Consider the following 22,913-nt stretch of genomic DNA (forward strand, 5'->3'; position numbering starts at 1 on the left):
TGACTTGGCTTTTTATATAAATAAAATAAATGCCATTCTTCATTTTTTAATTCTACATGGAGTTTGCTTTCAGATCTTCTGAACACATATCCATTGGCTTTTACTCAGGGCCTCTTTGCATATAGATGAAGATTGACAAAATAATTCCATTTCAAAGGAAAGGAAGAGCCGTACATCATAATTTATCTTCTCTTTTCTAAAAGTTTCTGGGTGTTTTTAAATCTACAACCAAAGGTTAAAAAAAGGCACCCAAACTAGTTTTTCTCTAAATGTTATTTTTCAGACAACATGACATCTATATTTATGACTTCTGAGCAGGAATTTCTTTACCTCATACATTTTATGGAAGTTTTTTCTGATTATCCATGTAAGGGTCTAAGCTATATTACTCTTGTCCTGTTTTGTGACAGTGGTTACAGATTAACTCCACTCTTGCCCTGAACCTGCATCCAAACATACTCTTCTCCTTCAGTGTTGTTCATAGGGAGTTTTGATAGTTTTGTGTTCCATAATGTAATTTGAATTCGAAAACATGTTTGGAGAGAGATTTGCAACTTTTCAAATATACAGGCATTTGATATCAGCATTTGCACGGTTAACATGAGATTGAGAAATTCTGATACTTCTTTTTTGTCTATAGAACGCCAATGTTAATGTTACTATGGCATTTTATGCTTACAAAATGGTTTTACATAATCTCACATTTACATCTCCATAGGTATATGGCAAAGTTGTTATTTACTGTCCTCATTTGAGAACTGAGAAAACTGATAATTTGAGGGATTGATTTTCCCAAGGTAAGACAACTAGGAGTAGGCTGAATTGGAGCTCAACTCCTGGTCTTCCCATTCTGCATTCCATGTTCTTTTTATTTACTTCATTTCTTTAATCTGAATAACTAGCATACCAGATATTATGCTAGGAACTGGGAAAACACAGCCATATAGGGTCCTCCTCTTATGTCTGTATAGTCCATAGGGAGAGACAGAGTAATGACCTACTCCAGAGAGTGCAGTAAGTATCATACTATGTAGATGATTGTATGTGAATATAGAAGACTTATGTTCAAATCAAAAGGGATGGGTCAGTAAAGGATTATCTGAGAAAGTGATACTTGTGCTGAAGGTACAAAGATTGGGTCAAGAATAAAGGAAAAACATTTTTCCGGAAACAACAGCAAGCAGAAATACACAAAGGTATAGATTATATATGTTCTAATATTCTAAATATAGTCTACATGGGGAATGGTTTAGAAGGTAATGATTAACCTATATTCTATTAAAGATTCTTAGAGCTAAAAGTGTTCCCAGGAGTCTGCTTAGACAGTCTACATGTTAGCTGTCACATAGTATCCTAATGAAACCAGCCAAGTGGGTCATCAGTTCATTAAACAAAACTTTACAGCCTCACTAATAATATTTTTCATTAGCTAACAACACTTCTTTAATTTTTTAATTATTTTAAGGTATATTCTTCAGAGCTTATATGCTACCTGTTTCTATCTTGGATTAGATTTCCCCTAAACCATCATACACAAGTGAAAGCGCATCGAATAATGTATGAATTTGTTAAACTCACCATGTATTTTACAACTGTTCTTGAAAAAATCACTATGACATTGAGTACATCAGTTTCTCTCCATGTGTTTGTCATAAATTCTCAGCTAACATTTATCAGCTTTTGTTTTATCTGCTTCCTGATCCTTCATTTTCCTTGAGTGATAGTTTTCTAATCTGAAAAAAAGGATTAAACAATGTAATTAGCATGATTCTACTGTAAATTGGAATAATCTGTCCACCATAAGTATTAAACATTTATAAAAATGTATACTTCTCAAAGATGAGGCCGTTATCTTTTTTATTTTTTGCCACAGTTTATGCAGGTCCTGAGCCACAAGCAGACAGTGTTGCCCTGCCCCTGCTCACAGGTGTTAAACCAGAATTAAACTCAGTTTCTAACACAGTGTTTTTCTTGTTACTCCATGCTGCCTAGCCACTGATCTCCCTCCCTTCCTCCCTCTTTTTTCTTCTCATAGACTACACTTTAAAAGTCTTATTACACCTTGTAAATTCTACAATGAACAGACATGAGCTACCTTCCCTGGAGTTTATGCTGTTGATTAGAATTCCTGAATTCCATAACCAAATGACAAATGACATAGACTTTAGGGAGCTCTCCCTTTGTGTCAATTACTGACTATCCTCTTTCTGAATCTTAGATTCATTTTTTTATCCTTGACACAGAACTAGGACCTGACCTACTTTCTAAATTTATATTACATTGCACTTTACCCTCACTTCTAACAACCCAATTTATTTCACTGCTTTGAAGGGGGAAAAAAAGATGTGAACATATTCCTGGGTGAATTTTTAAGTTAAACTCTTAGTAAGCCCATCAGGTCAACACGAGATACATGAAAGAGATAGCAAGAGAAAAAAAATTAAATTCGTGATAGCTTCTGAACTAGTTGGAAGGTTAAGTATGTTATTAATAATATAGGCCCTGGGGTAAATCTCACTCAAACCACCATCCTCAAAGGCTAGTTTGGGGAACAGCTTTCTAGTAAATAATTTCCATCTCCTTAGTGAGGATATTATAGGATGGAAATTAGGATTAAATTATGAGAAAACTAGAAGTTCAATCCAAAAGGATTTAAGAACAAAGAAAAGGGAGAGGAAAAAAAATCATAAAAGCAATAACATAGGAAAATTTCCAGAGTTAAGAAATGAGTTTCCAGATTTAAAAGTACCACTGAGTTATCATACTATCTATGAAGAAAATACAGAAAGCTTCCAAGAGGAAAAAAAAATCACACACGGAATATCTGAAATCCGAATGTTTTCATACTTCTACAGCAGTGCTTTCCTACATGTAGGAACGACATATCTGATTTGTGATTTTATAAAATTCTCGCTGTGGAAGCTACATAAATAATGGATTGGAACGAAAGCAGGGAGGCCAATTAGGAGGCTGTGACACTCATCCACCCACTTAGGATGATGGCACTGGGGATGGAGAACTGTCCAGACATGGCAGTTACAATCAACAAGGTTGTGGAAATAAGGAATCCCAGGGACTGAGAAAGCTGCCAGTATCCCCTTGGATACTCCTGCATAGTCATTTTGACTGAAAGTGGTACCCAGATTGTATCTGCAGATAAGCATAGTCAGAAGATTTGGAAGTCCTTTATTGGCATTAAGCAATCTTGACTTTTCTACCCTACTTCCCAATCAGACACTCTTTTAGCTGGGCCTGTGGAAAATCTGCACAACATGGCTTTTTACTCTGTTTCCTTTCCCCCCACCCACATATTACCCAAAAAGACAAAAAAAGAAAGGGAGAAATTACAAATATGATGATCTATAAAGATAGGCTCATAGTCCCTGCCCTGAAATAACCTAAATTCTAAATGACAAGAGAAGCTAACTTTATGCTATTATGTCAGGAGTAGAAAAATACCATTTTTCATACATTTATAATATTTCTAAAGATCATGACCTAGCTTCAAATATTAGCAAAGCAAAAATCAAGAACAAAATTAATTTTGTTAGAGGTCCAGGATTCTGGGAAACATTTAAGGTTTTTTAAGAGCCAGAATCAGACAGGATGATTCTGCTAATTTTGGTTTATCTTAGGGCAAAAAGTATTTGTTTTGTTTGCCTGACTGTGGACTAAGAAGTGCTTTTAGAAGCAAAACAGCATGTCTGTTTTGACTTCTTCAGGGCCAGATAACTTGCCCAAAGTCATACACAATCATAGCAAAAATTGGAAATTGAATCCAAGCCTGTCTGATCCTAAAGTCCAGGACTCTACTCCACACTGTCTCAGATGTTTTCCTGCCTGACTTGGTTGTGAACCTAAAATTAAAGGATAAAGATCCCCTTAAATTGTAACTTAGACTTTAAAGAAATGGAAACTTTAGAAGACATGATATTGCTTTATTCAATTTGCAGTATAGTCCTTTTCTATGTCCTCCATGCTGTCTGGTCCCCTGATGGTAAATCTAGGCCCCCCCCCCAACTTCAGAATATCTTTGAGATGGTTCCAGAAAAACTGCCATCCTGTGACTTTGGCGAGTTTTGTGCTCGGCTGCTGTCCTCTGGCTACTCACGAACTGCCCATCTCTTGCTCCCTAGATTATCCTTGATGTGGAGACCCCTCTAGTTTCCACCATCTCTCCATTCCCCACACAGAGATTCGGGGCTCATTTTCATCTGATTCAAAGAGATTAAGATTCATTTTGTGAGACTAGAGAGATGCCCTTGTTACCCATTCACTATCATTAACTTATTAAAACGGAACTCAAACTTTTTAACACAATAAAACATTCATGGAACACTCCCTATATCTTTGTACACTGAATTTGTTTTCTGTTAGAATCACCAAAATGCCTTGAATAGATATTATCCTCCTGTTTTCAGGTGAAAATATGGGCCAGAGAGGTAATTTAGAAAATGGCTTACAAAGAAATTTGCCAGATGGCTCAGTTCGTAAGTAATAGAACCAAAATCTAATCCCTTTAATGCCTGGCTTCAAAGTCAGAGTCTCATTTATGCTCTGTGACCTGTGAACAAAGACATTAACATAACCTGGAGACTAAGAAGACTCCAGCCTCAAAATATAATGTAGAAGTAAATAAAGATGTTATCATCCACATTAGTGTATAGGGAAACTGAGGCACAATATATTCTGGCTAGACATGATGGCCTTGCTAATAAAACTTTATTCAAATATCCATATCTATAATCACCCAATCATGGAAATACTTCTGTTATAGGATTGTTTCTCTGTTGAAGAAAAGCTATCAGGTGACAGCTCTACCTACTTTTTCCTACCTGCTATGTTGGTGACTCACACAAGCAGGCAAAAAAGGCCACGCAGCACACAGTCACCTCCATTTCTCAGTCGTTAGATGACAATATCTTAACTTTGCCATTTGCTGAAAAGCAAGTTTCACAAAGTTAACCATAAGAAATAAAATTTTAAAAATAAAGTTTATATAACGCTTGGAGCTGTCCTATCCATAGGGTGGCGAGAAATTTAAAGTTAACCACATCCTATGGTAGGATTGATTTAAAGAAGAGCCAGCTTCCAAGTCAACATGGATTTATTTTCTCCAGACTTTCCTCTGAAAATATGCTAAAGGGAAAAATGAAAGATGCCAAAAGTGATGTTTTACACGTTTTACATTAGCGATTATATTTTTGGCATTAACTCTATCAGACCAAAAAAAAAAAAAAACATTTAGATTTGTATAGTGCTTTTGATATTGATGACCTATAAAATTACATCCAAAAATCAATGTGTTAAAACACATACATAGGTGACAGGGAAATGGAGAAGTCATTATCATTACACAATTGCTTTTACTTTCTAAATTCATAATCCATTGTTGCAATATGTCTATGGTTACAGGAAGGCATTTTTCTATCAATCTTTGAGTAAGACCCTTGCACCATATTCAATCAGATTTTTGTTAATGGAGAGCTAATGTTGAGACAGAAAAGTTACTAGATATAGATCCATAAAGAAAATCTATTGATTTTCAGAAATGCATGGTCATTGGAGAAATGAATAATGCTAAAGATATGTAAATATCTTGGCTTAAAATTATAGAAATATTCTTTGGCCTTGAGTGAACAAAGTATAAAATTATGTGAGCTTTTTACTGTTCTTCCTCAGAACAGAGCTAGATTTAGAAATACCCTGTGTTCAGAGGATTCTGCCTGCCTGATGTGAACCATATGCTAACTGAATCCTGCCTCTAGAATTCACTTTCCTTAGTGACCCATCCATGCACAATAGCAATTCACTTTCCTTAGTGACCCATCCATGCACAATAGCCCTGTTCCTACAGGGACAGAGAGGTTACAGAACAGGTTGCAAGATTATTTTGTGCTATTTTTTAATCAGTCCTTGAATTGTGGGCAGATTTGGCCTGAGGTTTACTTTCCTTGCAACTTAATAGTGAGGATGTGATAGGGAGACCTAAAGTCTTTACCCACCTGGACTGGGTAGGGAGAGATGGAGCAGGATAGAGACATAGGGGAGAGCCATGGATGCTACCTTAAGGATTTTAGACGTGATGCTTTGGGAAGGGAAAAGGGAAGACAGAGATGGGGTCACAAAGTGAGAATGGAAGTTTTTTTAGGAAATGAACACATTTGCATTTATGGAACTACTCTGGAGCCAAAGTAGAGACCCAGAAATAAGTGAGGAGATCATTGTATAGCCCAGGCAAGAGAACAAAAATAATGAAAGTGTGAACTAGGTACCAGCAGTAAGCAGGGGGGGAGGATAATAGGGTATAGTCAGATATTTTTTTAAGAGAAAAAGGATTTTGTCCCATATCTCCAAAGTATTTTTTTAGTTTTTATGTTTCACCACATACTCAAAACATCTAAAACTAATCCCTCCCCCCCCCCAGAATGAAGCTTTTTTCATTTCTGACTTGATTCATTACTAGTGTAAGCCTCATCTGGTCAATTAGAGGCAAAATATTATAATGTTCTTCAGTCTCCAATGTCCTTTGTCCTTTCTCTTTTATTAGTTGCCAAGAAACTTGAATCCGTATCTTCCTTGTTCTCTGCAAGCAGCCTCTCCTTTTGCTCAAGTCATCATTAACCAGTGAAGTCTACTGAGATGATCTTTCAACTGGATTTTTTTTTTTTTGCCCTTTCTTATTCTTTTCTCTCCCTTTTTATGTTCTGCCTTCAAACTAATCTTTTCACGGCACTACTGGTTTTTTTTCTTTCTATTTCTCCTTTCTTGTAGACTCACAATGGGTTCCTGTGATGAACACGATAAAGTTTAAAATGCTTTCTACTTAGAAACCACTGTGGTTGTTCCCACTTTATCTCTCCTACTTTGTTTTTCAAACGCTCTTTAACAAGACATCCCGCTTTTCATTCATTCAACAAAGAGTCACTGTGCACCTGCTATATCCTACCCACAATTTAAGTTGTAGGCAAGAGCTGTGATGAAAACAATTGAATTTATTACAAAATAGGAAGCCATTAGAGAAGTTTTGTTTTGTTACTTAATTTTTTAAGTAACAAAAAATTTTTAAATCAGGGTTTTTAAATCAGAACGTTGACATGATCTGCTTCTGCTTTGAGTGTTTGTGGGCTCACACTGAAGGCTGTGGGCAGAAGGGACCCTTGGGAAGCAAGACAGAAGCGAGGTGACTATTACAGCATTTGGGAAAGATTGTTGTGGCTCAGACTGAGAAGATAACAGTGAAGCTAGTGACAAGTGAGTGGATTCTGGATATCTTAGGAGTAGACTCTGCAGGATCTGGCTGATGGATTAAACATAGGGAAAATGGAAGGAAATGTTTCAATAAGAACTTTGTAGTCAGACAAAATTATCTGAGCCCAAACAAGTTCTTTAACTTTTCTGAGACTAAATTTCTCTATTTAAGAAGGATAATCTAAAGATCAGAGTTGACTAAGTTGGGGGGTGGGGGGAAGAAGGATAATAACATTTGTTTGAAACATACACATACTTGTGCATTTTCACTGACACTAATCTACAAAACCACATACTTCTATGGTTCAATCTAATAGTAAATTCACTGAATTATTGTGTGGATTAAATGTGACAAGAATGCAAAGACACCAACTTAATACTGCATTTAGTAGATGTTAATTTTTTTCTCCCCCTCTTCTTTCCTTCCATTTCAGGATCTAAATAAAAATCTTTTTATTGTAATCTTCTTGGATTAACTAACGCACATTGATATCTTTATCTTCAGAACTCTAATGTATGTGTTAGATTGCTGTGGCTTAACAATCCTTCACATTGGCCTTATTTGCAAGAATTCAGATAGGCCTAAAGCTTTCATTATCTTATTAAATACATGGTAAGTTAATAACAGACACAGGCCAAAACATTTTCTAAACTCTGAGATTTCCCACATTGATATCGTCTATTTATTAAGGTATATATTTTATCTCTCCCAATAGATCATAAGCTCCTAGATGACAATGAGGGCATCCAATTGTTTGAAATTCAACATTATCTTGCACCTAGTGTATATTCTGTATGTATTTCTGATGTACTTCAAACTAGATATCATCTACAATATATACTAATAAAAGAGAGGAAAGAACATAGAGCTTATTGTCAAATCCATGCAAATAAAAGGACTTAACTCAAGAACAGAAGAAATAAAGTAATTATCATAATAAAATTGGGTTATTGAGGGAAAGTCTCCTAAACAGTAAGATTTTACTGGTGCTACTAATTGTAGAAGTTTCCTTGAGATTGTAGGGCAATGTGTTATTTAAACTCTACAACTGCAGTGAGTAACACAAGTTGAGTCAGAAGAAATAGTAAGTGGTGGTGGTGTTTCAATTTGTAACAAGCATCTGTTAGAGCAGCTGGCATTGGAAAGTACCTGTCCAATTACTTACCTTAATTGCATGACCTTAATCAGCATTGTGGAATTGAAGGGGTCTCATATTCTAGTTATGCTTAATTTGTTTGCATGTAACAGTAATTTTTTTATCAAAACTATCTGTAATTTTATGCACAACCAGTTCAAACATTTGACCAAACTGACTAATCCAATCAGACAAAATACCCATGAAACCAACTTGAATTAATGGATTAGTCTTACTTTAAAAGCTATGCAATCTTAGTAAAGGCAGTTAAGTAACTACCATGCAGACACCATGAAATAACTTTTCTTTAACATGTCTAAGGAAAATGAGAAGGATCATGCATAAGTCAGCTGCTAACAATCGCCCTTGAACTTTACAGTCTATGAAACATTTTACATTTCACATGCTTCACTTGACCGCCACCAGCCCTATGATGACTCTCATGTTTTTCCATTTTGCAGATGAGGGGGTAAAAATTCAGAGAAATTAGGCAATTATCTCAAAATCACAATTCAAGTCATTAGGAAGCATGGTTTCAAAACTGAGCCTTTCCTCTACAAGTATCCTTGCACTTACATTGACAGAAGTTTACAAATGTTGGTGGGTATTGGAATCACCTGGGATTTTGTTAAATACAGGCACCAAGGATGACAACAAGGAACACCTAGCTGATGTTGTGGCAGGTGATATGAGTATATTTTCAGGAACACTACCCTATATGCCATCTGCCTACGAAGAAAAGTGGATTCGAAAGAACTGGATAAGTACCAAGTTTAAAGCATCCATCTTTCAAGTAAATGTAAAGGAATACTGCATTTGTTTGTAGGAATTTCATCCACCACAAAGGCACTAATGTAAACATTCATCGACGAAGCTTAGCAACAACATGGAACCAGATGTTAGTCACATCACTGTGATTATGCCATATGTCTTCCTGACTCAGAGATAAGCAGTGATGATTCCACTGCTTCAGTGATAGTAGAAGTCCTATCCCATCTTGTATGTGTCATAATTAGCCAAGGCACTGATTAGGGGTAAACCAAGGCACTATCAATAGGGAGCCAGCTTTTAGAACAATGTAACACATTATCAGATTTTACTAAATGGTTTTCTGATAAATGAAAATAGTCACTACAATGGATAAAATAATTCAGCTACTTTTATCAAAATCTGATTATTTCTACATGTACAGATAAAATAAACATATGGAACATGGATTGATTTTCAATTCCTTTAAAAAGTATTAGGATGTTCCAAGATTATGGTGACCAGCTCTACCAGTTTGACCAGGACTGAGTAGGCTCCTGGGATTTGGGTCTTTCAATTTTAAAACAAGGACAGTGCCAGGCAAACCAGGACATGTTGTTCACCCCACCCAAGATACTTCAATCTATACTCTGGAAGTTATTGATTATTTACTCAAAGTTTTAAATGAAAACATTCCTCATAAATCTTTCCTAATAGTAGTTTAGATGGAAGCATGTTGTATGAAAACAGCTTAATAACTATAGGGAGTCATGATTCCCAAATTAGTGGAATTAGACACTGAGCAATTTGATTAAATTCAATTGCTATGTCAAGATGTCCACCCAGTTTTGTGTTCTATACCAGAGGCTGGGGATTAAAAGATGATCAAAGATGATCCCTTAAATTGAATAATAAGATTTGGGGTACTTGCAAGAAGCAAATGTATTTTCTAAATAATCCCAAGCAATTGTAGTTTCCAACATGCCAAATTGCAGTGCTAAGAGAAAGTAAAGAATAGCACATGATATAGGAGGCCTTAATTCTATGGTAGGTCTTGCCAGGCAGAAATAAAAACACAAAGGTAATTCCACATATAATGAACAAATAAAAAACATGCACTGTTGAAACACTACAGAAGCAATTTAAATAAACTCATTGGTTGAGAGAATCCCTCTTTTGATTTCAGACATGCTTTTGCTCTCTTAGGTAAACTTATCAATTATCCTTAGAATAGTCTTTTCTTTTTGGGAAATAGTGTTGTCATTATTACAAAACTGTTGACTGGCAGCCAGAGAATTTGGCATTTAGAGTAGATGTAACAAACAGAAAGATGATTTTAAGACACCACAAAAGAGCTGCTTCAACTTTTATTTTTACTATTTTGGAAATTTAGGAAGCTGATATATTATGCATTTTAAGCTTATATTTGTAATTGAACAGATTCTATTTGGGATCATAGTCTCTTTTCTTATTTTGATACTGACTTGCTGTCACTCATTTTTTAAAAATATTTTGATTTTTGCAACAGGAAAGATAGTTATCAACGACATGTTACAGTGAAGGCTTTTAACAATATGATAAAATGTGGTGAGAAAAAATATTTTGTAAATAGGAGCTGGTGTTAATATCTTCGAGTTAGGTCTTCACCGTGATGCTTTGTGTTTGAGGAAGGATGGTGCACTAGGGTAAAACGGAATCAGGTCCTGCTTGGCTTCCTGTCCTGGACCACCACAGGATCTGTGGGGAGCAGACCTGGCTGCAGGGAAACTCAGAGTCAACAAAAGTCAGAAGCAACAGATGCAACCCAGAGATCATAAACCTGCAGTCACAGCAGAGGACAAACAAGCTCGCATAGATACTGTGAAACCTGGATTCGCTTTCACACTCTACTGCTAATGGAAGTGACAGAAGCAGTAGCATAAACAGTTTCGTGATATTTACATCTAGGCATTCAGTTATAACCCTTTATTTCTGCTTCTCTTTCCAATGATTCTGTAAGGATCCAATTCCTTTTATTAAATCCTGTCCATTTGAAAAACCTAGAGTGATTTCAGCTTCCTGTAACGGTAGCTAATGCGGAAGGTCAGCAAGAATTGTCACCTGTCAGGATCATCATTATGTGTTGAAAACTGAGGATGTCTTCATGAATGGGATAGTTACAACTTTTTTTTATAAAAAGCACACTTAACCTTAATTGTATTCTACATAGTCTCCTGGCCCAACTAGAGTAACCTGATCATTTCTAAGAATCTCACACAAGTTGGAAATAGCAGCAACTCCTGGTGGGATGGGAGCATGAAGGCAGGGGAGAGGACCCAAGCAAGGTACAGGAAGGAACCAGTCTCTTCTCTTCATGGAATCTTCAACCCAGAATAGAGAATTATTAGTTTCCAGGACTCTCATCGTGTTTTTACTTTTAATTGGTTCAATAGTTTTAACCTTTTATTTTGAAATAATTATAGATTCACAGGAGGTTGCAAAATGTACGAGGAGTCCCCATGTGCACGTCCCCCAGCCAAAGTTAACTTCTTACACAACTTTCGTATAATATACAAATTGTAAAGTTCATATTGGTACAATCCGTAGAGCTTATGAGCTGACTCAGATTTTATGAGTCATACATGGACTCACGTGTGTGTATCTTTGCAGTATCCCCATGTCCACCTTCTTCACAACCACCAAAATCAAGATATTCAACTGTACCATCACTGTAAGACTTCCTCGTGTGACCCCTTTATAGCCACAGCAATTTCCTCCCTCATCCCTGACCTTGGCCCCTACTATTCTGTTCTCCACCTCTGTAATTATGTTATCTCACAAACATTATATATTAATACATGGAATCACATAGTATGGCCTTTGAAACAACAGTCTTTTGTTAATAAAAAATGTAGTCTTCCCTCCCTCCAATACTATTTTAGACATTTTAAGTAGTAAAATGTTGCGTAGAAAGGATGCTATTTAGAATAACTTCAATTTCTGGATATAAAAACACCTTGAATAGAAAGTATTTGTCATTTTTAGTTACAGTTTAAAGTTTAAGAATGATTTTCAAATAACTCAAAAAATTCTAAAAACAAAAGATGATTTAAAAAATTTTAAAAAGGTAATTCTTGCGGGATGCTGCCTCATTTCCTACAGTAAATAAACATACAGATCTGATTGTAGAGACTTCTAAATATGCTGTCTCATGTTTTCAATATTCACACTTTCAGGCAAATGGGTTCTCCTAGTTATTAATACAACCTTAACACTTATGAACTTTGGCAGTACTTCTTTCAGAAGACAATATATTCCACCTACCCTGCTGTAAAAATTGGGGCAAACCCAACAGAATTCAGCAAACTTTCTATTCATGTGGGCAAAGTTTAAATTAAAATAGAAACCATGAGGAGGATGCCTATAATACTGTTTGATTTGATTCAAATGAAGAGTTCAGGGGAATACTGCAGTGAATTAAATTATTAGCAGGGGCATATAAAGGCCAGGGGCTCCCCTTTAAAAACTGTTTCTCTTTTTCTTTTCTTTTGGTGCCCAATCTCTTGTGACAGATCACAAAGCTGCTAGCTGCTCCAACCCAGGAGCCTGGGGACCTACTCAGAAACATAATGCACATTTTTGTATTTGAGTGTCCCCCCCCCCAACAAACCACCCCATGTTATGACAAAAGACTTTTAGGCCATTTTCAGCTAGGTAGGACAATTTAGGATATCTGTTTTAGATGATAAAATATTGACATCTTCAAGCATTTTTATGGTTTATAATGCAAAGAAGAATTTCAGAACTATTACATAAAATCTGGGATGAATATCCAGATGGCTATAGAAGTCTGAGATCAGGATATCAACAGGGTTGGCTCCTTCTGAGGGCCATGAGGGAAGGATCTGTCCAGACCTCTTCCCCTGGCTTGTAGATAGATGGCTGTCTGCATGTTCACATGTCCCTGCGTGCACGCCTGTGGCCACATTCTCTCCTTTTATAAGGACATCAGTCATATTGGATTGGGGCTGACTCTACCCCAGTATGACATCATCTTAACTATTAATAATTCCATCAGCACTGAACCTATTTCTAAAAAAGATACCATTCCAAGGTACTGGGGATCAGCACTTGAACATAAAAAGTTTTAGGGGGAATATAATTCAACTCATAGCTGGGTTATTTGATTGAAAGAAATTTTTCTCTCCACTTTCTCCAAAAACTTTTTATTTCTGCACAGATTCCTACCTGCAGAGGAGAGTGTGACTGTACAGAACAGTAATAAGTTGCTGGTTGCTTTCCTTTATGGTTGGAGACAAGTCAGTTTCCATTTGGTACAGTATTTTTTTTTTAGGAAAGAGTCACTTGGGTGGCTCTTTCTAGTTGTATAAATGTGAGGTAAATGACACTCATCACCTCGAAGTTAAATGCAACTGATCTTTTTCACTGATTAGTCTGACAAAGGTGGCTTCTTTCAATAACCTTCGGTGAACCTTGCCTTCAGGACAAATTGGCAAATGTATGGCATAGAGTATCCTGTAAGATAAGTGTTTGAGAACCCAGCTCTTTTGTTTTGTGGAGTCTCTGATGGTCCAAGATAGTGTCAACTGAGCCTCACCAGCACTGAAGACATGGCAGTCCCCTAGGAGAACATTCGGTAAGGGCAGGAGTTGTCTGAACAAGAGATCTGATTTAACAAAATAGGAAGTTACTGGGAAGAGGTTTTGTTCAGGCATATTATGAATCTGCTTCAGATCTGAGTGTCCTATCACAGAAGGAATGCCAGTGCCTGTGAGTGTAAACTCAGAGAACCTGGGAGCCCAAGCATAGAGTGTCTGTTGTCATACATTATGTAGATAAAATTATCCTCCCAGACAAAATCACTGAAGGCTGCACAGGGAGGTAATTCAGCAAAATAATTATCATGAAAGTGGATAAGAACTCCTCGAACAGTGCTGCTGTAACCAAAGCGATGGAAGATGACATCCAGGACCCACTGTTCACCTTTCAACTAGTGTTTGCAAATAAGAGTGGCCCCTTTCGAGGTAGTCAATCAATTTTTAGGCAAACAGGAATAGGTGCTCAGGGTTGCAGAGTGTGGTGACTATCCAGGGATAAGATGCTGGATATCATACTAATTCTGGTAGGTCACGTGAATGTGGACATTTTCAAACACATGATTTTACTTATATAGGGCAAAGTGAGTGTGGATAGAGCTTGTTATTGTCCCAAATACCCCCTTCTCCATGAGAGGACTATACTTCCCCATTATTTTGATATCAGACTTGGGCATATGGTTTGTTCTGGCCAATAAAATATGATCAGAAGTAATATATACCACTTTTGAGTTGAAGCTTCAAGAGTTATCTTCTGCTTCTGCCCCCCTCCCCCCGCTTGTCTTCTGCTACAGGACAAGAAATGTCTCAGATAGGAGGTGCTCTTTCAACCTGGTCCCAGAATAAAGACAGCACAGAGCCAACCCCTGGTGGCAGAATATGAGTGGGGAATACGACTGTTGTTTAAAGCCAATACGCTTTGGGAGGGCTGCTTGTTACACAGCTTAACTTACCCTGAGCAGAATAGCAGGTCTTACCAGTTATTCAATATAATCATTTGGCTCATTTGATAAAGAGGTCCTAGGGTCAGTACTAATTTTCTGAAAGATAGTCAAACTTGAATACCCAATATTCTGAGGATTAGGGCTTTTGGTTGCAAATGGCAGAAAACCAAAGCAAAGTGGCTTCAGCTAATTTTTAAAGTATTGGTTTATACAACTGAAAAGTCCAGACTAAGTTGTATTCTGCAGTTCCACTGATGTCTTCAGGACTTTGTAGTTTTCACCTTACTGCTTGATTCTGCTTTTTTTCCTCATTAGCCCCTTCTATACCCATTCTTCCCCCATACTGGCAAGATGACTTATGCCCTATCTTCTCAGCAAGGAAATTCTCATTTGCGCTAACTAATCAGATGTTCAAAACTCCCATTGAATACTTAACTTGGTCTATTTTCTGTTTCTCTTTTCTTCCGAGGTCATAGGGAATTCACTTGTTCCAGATTAGTTAATTTATGGCTTGGGGCTGGGGAAGGGCTGCACTATGTGAGTAAATACAAGTTAAAACTCCCACCTGAGTGTGGCACAGGGCAGCGGTTCTAATTCGTTTCAGGTGACTCTTTTTTCCCTTATTTGTTTCATATATAGGATGCAATTTGGTACTCTAAATGTTGTATAGATAGATGACTCAACATCAGCTACCCTTTTGCATGGGCCCTGCAGCCTTGATACCACCCTCTGGGTGGATGTCAGAGCCTCAGGCCCCATCCATTAAGGTCCAGATCAAGTTCATATATCCCCATGAGCTCTTCAGCCTTAGTTCTTGATTACTGCTCTCGAGTTCATCCATCATAGCTGCCTTCTGGGAATTTCTCTTTTTAAAACAACTATGTATGAAAAATTACTATATTTTTATCTACCTCAGTGTGCCAGGCTTTTCGTGGCTTCTTTAATTTGTTTGCAATGCTCATTAATCTTTGGTCCACATGAGATCGGGTACTCTGCCTATTTTGTTCACTCCAGGACTTACTACAGAGGTGAGCAGATGGCAGGTGCACGATGCATATTTCTCCAATGATGAGAGGCAGTAGAATGTAGCAGCTAAACATTTCACCTAAAATCACGCTGCTTGAGTTCAAACTCTACTCTGTCACTTACACTATCTGTATCAACTTGGGCATAACTCTTAACCTCTCTCTGCTTTGGCTTCTCGTGGGTAAATAGAATAAAAATGGTACACCTGCTACTTAAGGTGGTTGTAGGGATTAAATGAGTTTATAGACAAATACCCATAATGGATAAAATAAGCACTATGGGAGTATTAGACCTTAATTATCTGTATTTTAATCATTAATAATAAATTTTATTTGGGAGTAGGTGAGCTGTTTAGCATGACACATAATATAAAGAGTTATCTCCTTTGACTATGTGTAGGGCTGGCCCTGGGATCAAATCTAATTGAAGGAATGTTGCTGAAAGGAATAGCTCAGTACTGAGACCTGATGTTTAGAAATCAAGTATGATAAATTACAGTGGAACAGTAAGTTATTGTAGGCTATTGGCTGTGTTTTCTTATCCTGGCCATTAAATGGTCAACTAAGGGTTGGGGGAAGGGAGGTGAGGAGAAGAAGAAACTGGAGCTGATAAGAGGCAAATGAATGGCTCAGTGCCTTGGAACCAACCTAGAAAAATTTTAAAAGAAATTTATATTTCCTACCAGGTATAGAATTCTTTATTCAGAAGAAGTCTATTTGCATCAGAATGAAGAATTTCAAAATCTCTCTCATGAACACGGTGATAGAATCATCTTTCTAGATTTTTTTTAAATAAAACATACAAATAGAAACCCTGATTTGAAAAAGGTGCTTCAGTTCTAAGAACTGCCAAACACGTAAGTTCAATAAATTCAATAATTACCTAATTCCAGCTTTAAGATATTCATATCTTAAAGCTGGATAATCCATAACTCACAGTATGAGGAGTCCCACTGCAGAATCATGTTGATTTAGATGTACCAATACTTGAAGTATCTCAAAATAGAAAGAAAAAACCAGGCATGATATGATTTACATTATCAGTGGTAGTGATGCTATTTCTACATCCAGTAGCAACTGTTTTAAAGGTTTACATTGCATACAGATGTTTTTGCTTTGGTTGTTTTCAAAAATCTTTTTAGCTGATATATTTAGCAAAATAAATACATTATCATCTTCCCTAAATTATGACAGGGCACCTAAAATTAAACCACCCTCTCTGATGAATTAAAGGTTTGAAAGAACAGCAAGGTCTCTAAGGGACGCAGTCCCATAGAAATAATACATGGGTCCACTAAATCCACTGAAATTCACTAAATTCAATGAATTTAGTGCTTTAGGGTAGGCCCTAATCCAATATGACTGATGTCCTTACAAAAAGGGGAAATGTGGACACACACACAGAGATACACAGAGGAATGACATAAATATCTTCTTCATCTGCTATAGTGGAAGCCCTCATAGTTTCACATAGACCCTTCTTTGTGTAACAAGAATAGAACATTATCATTACCTACAAATGCTTAATTTTCAGGATCTAAATACAGACATGATTAATGTCATTTCTATGCATGTATTTATTTGTTCCTGGGTGATTCTGCTCAGTCCTGCTATTGCTGAGCTTAAGAAGGTTCCCACTGTGCATCTTTGCAGTATATGCTCTGCAGAGGTGCTCGCCTCAGCTGCCTGCTAACGTGCAGCCTCTGATTGCTGGCACTGCAAGGTCTGGGGTTTATCATCATTCTTGGTCTTTGGGAGGAATTAAGCAGTGTGTGCTGTAATAACTCAAAAATTTCCATTTAATTGTAAACAAGTGAACAAACAAGAGCAACAAAGAAACAAAAATCCCTTGGTGTTTTTTTTTTATTTTTCCCCCTATTTTACACTATAAAATATGCTCTCTTCATGCCGCCCCTAACAAGCCACAGCATCCTGGCATTATTTACTGTTTCATAATCCTTTTAAACCAAAATTCATAAAAGAATGGAAGTGTGTGCTACAGCTCATAAAAGGGCAAGAAGTCCATTAAAGTGGGATCAGAGTGAAGGACATCTTTAGGAAAAGTGGCAAGACATGTTGATACAAGGCAACAAAGAAAAGTTGTATAGTGTAAACAATACTGTTGCTAAGAGGTTAGACTTTATTATTTTATGATATATGCAGGAGTCTTGGATTGAAGGGATTTTAAGCAGAGGAATAAATTGATCAGATTTATATTTTATGTATTGTAAAGCTCACTCTAAGGGCTGGGTAATCTGTGCACACCTTTAGCAGAATTTTGCAACACTCCAGGTGGGGACAGATGAAGGTTTGTGATAAGACAATGGATCATGGAAAAGGGGAGACATGAATGAACCAAGAAATATTAAGGAGGTAGAAATAATGGGATTTGGTCATTGACTAGAACACAGGGAAAAAAAGTATACTGTGGTGCTCTTTTGGCAATCACCACAGAATCAAACAGATCTGGGTTGAAATACTGGTTTCCCCAATTTACTACTTGTGTAAACTTGGACATGGCACTTAAACTCTGTGGCTCATTTTCCTTATCTGGAAATAACAATCCATGCCTCAGGTTGTTATCAAGACAAAATAAGATAATGCATGTTAAGCACATAGCATAGTCCCAGGCACAGAATTAAAAGTCCGTAAATTCAGCTTCAAATAGGATGGATTAAAACTTAAAGATGACTCTGAAATTTCTGACTGGGCATTCTATCAGGATATCATAAAAGAGATGAATGCACTAAGCTCAATGAGAATCTATGATTCAAAGGTTAGAAGCACATATAATTTCTATGGCAGATTTTTTTAAATTCCAGTTTTTTATTGCTTTTAGTGTCAATTAACTGCAGCAGAATCTCTGGTTGCTGATCTCACTCTGGGCGACCTGTCTTGCTTCCTTTGATTAATTGATCCTTGCAGAATTCTAGGGGAAGGGATTTGCCTCTGCGGCCTCTTGGGCAATCCCTATTTCAACAGTGGTTGATGGTCGTGGGCTCCATTTCCATCCTCGGGTCATGCCCTTATCAGAGCATCCCGGCTGCTCCCCCAGCAAGAAGCATTTGACTCTCCATTAAATGCATCCTGCGAAGCTCTGTAACCATGGTAATAATTATTGGAAGACACAGCCCCATCCTTATCCTGACTTTCTGACTATCCCTAGTAAAAGCCATAATCCCTTCCTGCTTGCATGTTTTCAATTAGACACTCCTGAGATCTTCCAGGCAAGGGAAAATACCATGTGCTCATGATGACAGCTGCCTGTTATCAACCAAAGCAAGATACCAGTGACATAATTTGGGTCAAAATGCAATCAGTCCTTTATCTCTAACGAACAGCCAACATTTTTCAATGCCTGCATTATTCTGAGTGTATCCGTACATCTTGATTTGCAGCAGATTCTTCCATTTCACTTTTATTTTCTTAATTATTGGGATAATTATAAATAGCACCCCCTTTCACTTTCAGATGTGTGCTAGCTTAGATGACAAATGAAATACCCACCCTATCTGTAAGCCACATTTAGGTATTTCAGGATTTATTATGAAAGTTCCAGAAAAGGAAAAGCTAGACGGATTTTAGCTGCATCTGTGTGTATTAAGAAGTAGCTAAAGAGAATTAGAAAGTACCAAGAAGCAAAACAGGGGAATCCATTTGAAGGCTATTTCAGTAATCCAGACTGAGGTCATCATGGCATGGACAACAGTGGCAAGGATTGAGATAATTTAATTTGTGAGATAATGAATAGGCAAGACTTGGTTACTTATTAAGTATGGCGGTAGAAAAAGAAGTGAATCTCAAAAATATTCCTGAGTTCTGGCTTATGCAGCTAATTGAATGGATGTGCAATTTATTGAAATAGTGAACACCAGAGGAGTAAGTAACATGTTTAGGTATACAAAGGGTGAGTTCTGCTTTGCATGCCAAATTTGAGATAATTATAAGACATACAAATGGATATGTTGATAGCTTGGAGGATAGAAGTATCTTGAAATTAAAGGCAAGACCTGACTTGAAGTTAAAAATTATAAATAATCATTTATATGAGAAACAAAGCTATGACACTCATAAAATGTACTCAGAGAAGAATAGGAAACAAAAGAAGCCTTAGGTTGGAGTTTTGTGAAAAAGATCTAGCTCTTATTTTAAGCCTCAGAGTTGAGTAGGTGTAAATTTGCCTCATCTCTAGAAAGAAGACCTTGGAATCCAAATACCAGATCCTCATTAAACCGCTACCCATGAAGAAGATGGATATACATGGAAAACACAAGTCCTTAGGATGGAATTCAAAACAGAATTGATTCAATCTGACATCAGGAGGTTGGCCATTTTCATACTGAGACCTTGCTCAGCATTTCTTCCTATATTTGCTCCCCTACAAAATTGTAGATTCCTTGGGAGCAGAGAAAGTATCTAGTAAGATACATCTTTTTATCCCTCCCTGTTTTATAGTATAGAACTTTGTAAATTGCAGATACAAATGATAGTTTCTTAAGTGACTACGTAATTACCATTTCTATGCCTGTAGCTGTATGGCTAACTAGCATTTATTGAGCATGTGCTAAGTGCTTTGTCACTATGATAAATACTCTACAAACAAGTCTCACTTGATCTCCTGGGAGATGTTACAAGCAAAGCTTATAACCTAGAAAGGTGGAAGTAAATGTTAATGGTAATTAAGATAATGATCATTGTTACTAACACTAGTTCCCTTTAACAGATGAAGAAACTGCCTTTTAGAGATGCGAAGCTCACAAAGGTCACATGGCCAGTCAATGGTGAAGTTATAATTTAACCCAGACCTATCTGATGCCAGACCTTGTATTTAGCCATTTGATGCTACTACCTCTCCGTAGGACACATGGACATAATTGAAATGATACTCCAGGACAACAGTGCCACCTTTGTCTACTATTACAAAATTGCTTATGCCTCTCTATAGCTTGACAGACCTTTCAAACAGTCTTTGAATTGTTTGGATACTTTACCCACTGTATGTTTTCTTAATCAGATCAAGTTTGGGACTGCTGTCTTACTCTCACACACTGGGCTTCATAATACATGTATACAATGTGAATTTTTGTATAAGTTGGTGACCAATTTATGTGCTGTGATATTCCTTTGTTCAGTTAAAGACAGTCTGTCTTTTTTATTTTATGAAATATTGTTTAATTTTATTCTTTATCAAATGAATACCATGTTTATTTTAGAGAACTTAGTAATACAGAGAAGCAACAAGGAGATTCAAGACTCACCCATACCACACTATTTAGTACTGTTCACAGTTTCATAGATGTCCTTTTCTATCTATGATACATGTGTGCATAAATCTGAGTTTTGTGTACATGCAAATCATACACCTCCTAAACTCACATAATAAGTAAGTTCTATTTTTCAACTCAATAATAAATCTTGAGCCTCTTACCAGCACATAAAGTATTATTTTAAATTATCATTTAAATGATTACACAACAATGATTTGTTTAAATATATCATGGTTTAAGCAAGCTCCTATTATTAAATTTAGTTTGTTTTCTATTGTAAACACAATACTACAAGGGATATCGTTGTAGCTGAATATTTATCCACATCACTAATTATTTCCTTAAAATGAACTCTGCATTTGTCTTCTCCAATTTTATAGTTTTACAGAGAGAGGAGACAGAATCCATTTGTTTTAATCTGTAGTTGAGCATACAAGGGCCATATCGCTAATGAACAGGGTGGCTTGGATTCTAACCTCCAATCTGTATGACTTAAAAGTCCCTATTCTTTCCACCATACTATGTGGCGTCCTGCCCCATCATTTTGGTCAAAAAACTGCATATAATTTGTATGCACAGAATGCACAAGGGAACTTTTCAAAGGAGAGCTAGGAGCATTTGTCCTAGGGAAAATTTTGATGGTGTGGTCATCATATTTTGGAATCATCCTTGCATTTAAATTTTTAATTTCAAAATGCTAGAGGGAGCTTGACACACGGTCTCTAAGTTCCAGAGGTCTAACCAAGTATATTGGCCTTTCTAATGGGCTCAGCAATTTGAAGGGGAAGAAAAATGCATCTATTGATTCGGCTCAGCTGTCTCAATTTGGGAGCTGTCCCAGTAATCTCATTACTATAGTATGTATGCTTTTATTCCCTCAGCAACAGAATTAAGTCTATATATAGAGCCAGCAGCTGCATTCTCAGCAAGACCTCACGGTATCAAATGCACTCAGGAGCTCTCAACTACCCACTTTCATTAACACAAGACACTGGCGACAAATATCTTTTTCTTGACCCACAGGATATTTTCAGTCTGTAGATTTCTTTTTCTCTCTCTCTCTCTCTCCTTTATATACCTTTGTCTAAACTGAAACAAAATTTTTATCATTCCCAAATTCAGGCCTTATATGCTTAGATTTTGGCAGAGATTTTAATATATTCAAGCAAACCTCTCTTTTTATCTGACTCATGAAATCACCAGATTGGCCCTCAGAAGATTTTATGAATATAATACAAAGAAAACTGTAATTACTAATATATATATATATATATATAGAGAGAGAGAGAGAGAGGGGGGGGGTATCTTAATTGATGTCATTGTAATCACAGAAATTAATTTTAAGTAAGTATAAAAATATTTTTGCTCACCAAGAACCTCTATTTTTAATGCTATCCTTTTACATGTTTCTCTTTTCTGCAAGGAAAACTATGCTTCTGCATGGAAAGTCTGGCTTGCTCGAGTCTCCAATTCACCCTCACTTGCCATATGCAATGCATAAATTTATAATGTGTTAAGCTTCAAGAACAGCTGATGACAAATTTCAGCTGTCTGAACTAAGCTTAATTCCACCTAGACCCTCTGTCCCCTTCTATCAGTTCTGTGTGTTGTGAAATGCTCGTATGGCAAATCAAATATCTTCTGCTACAAAGATTTTAAGGGCTCTTAGGGAAAATGAAAACCCATATTAATAAGAACTTGAGAAGTGCTAATGAATTATGTTTATCTCAGTGTCACTTGTTCTTCTTTCTTATCCTTGAGAGGTCAGGGGCTTTCAGAGGGAAGGTTTCCTCCATGGCCAAATTCTATGACAGTCAAGTGAAATGTTGGCTTATAAAGTATATCCTTAAACAGTGTGATTAGTCCTTGCACGATTATCTTTTGCTTTCCAGTATCCAAAGCAGAAACTGTGTTCAATTTATTTCCATTTGCTTGAGGTAAAATAAAA

The 22,913-nt window shown here is 36.7% G+C and overlaps 1 protein-coding gene across 1 annotated transcript in view; it reads left to right on the forward strand.

Moving 5' to 3' along the window:
• The window catches only part of ADAM7 (ADAM metallopeptidase domain 7), a 79,066-nt gene extending 68,036 nt beyond the window's left edge, over positions 1–11,030 (forward strand). The window contains exon 23 of the mRNA XM_075997249.1: positions 10,869–11,030. Within this exon, the coding sequence (XP_075853364.1) occupies positions 10,869–11,030 (162 nt within the window). The remainder of the gene's footprint in view (positions 1–10,868) is intronic.
• The last annotated feature ends 11,883 nt before the right edge of the window (positions 11,031–22,913 follow it).

Source organism: Microcebus murinus, chromosome 24 (assembly GCF_040939455.1).
Source record: "Microcebus murinus isolate Inina chromosome 24, M.murinus_Inina_mat1.0, whole genome shotgun sequence".
Lineage (NCBI taxonomy): Eukaryota > Metazoa > Chordata > Mammalia > Primates > Cheirogaleidae > Microcebus > Microcebus murinus.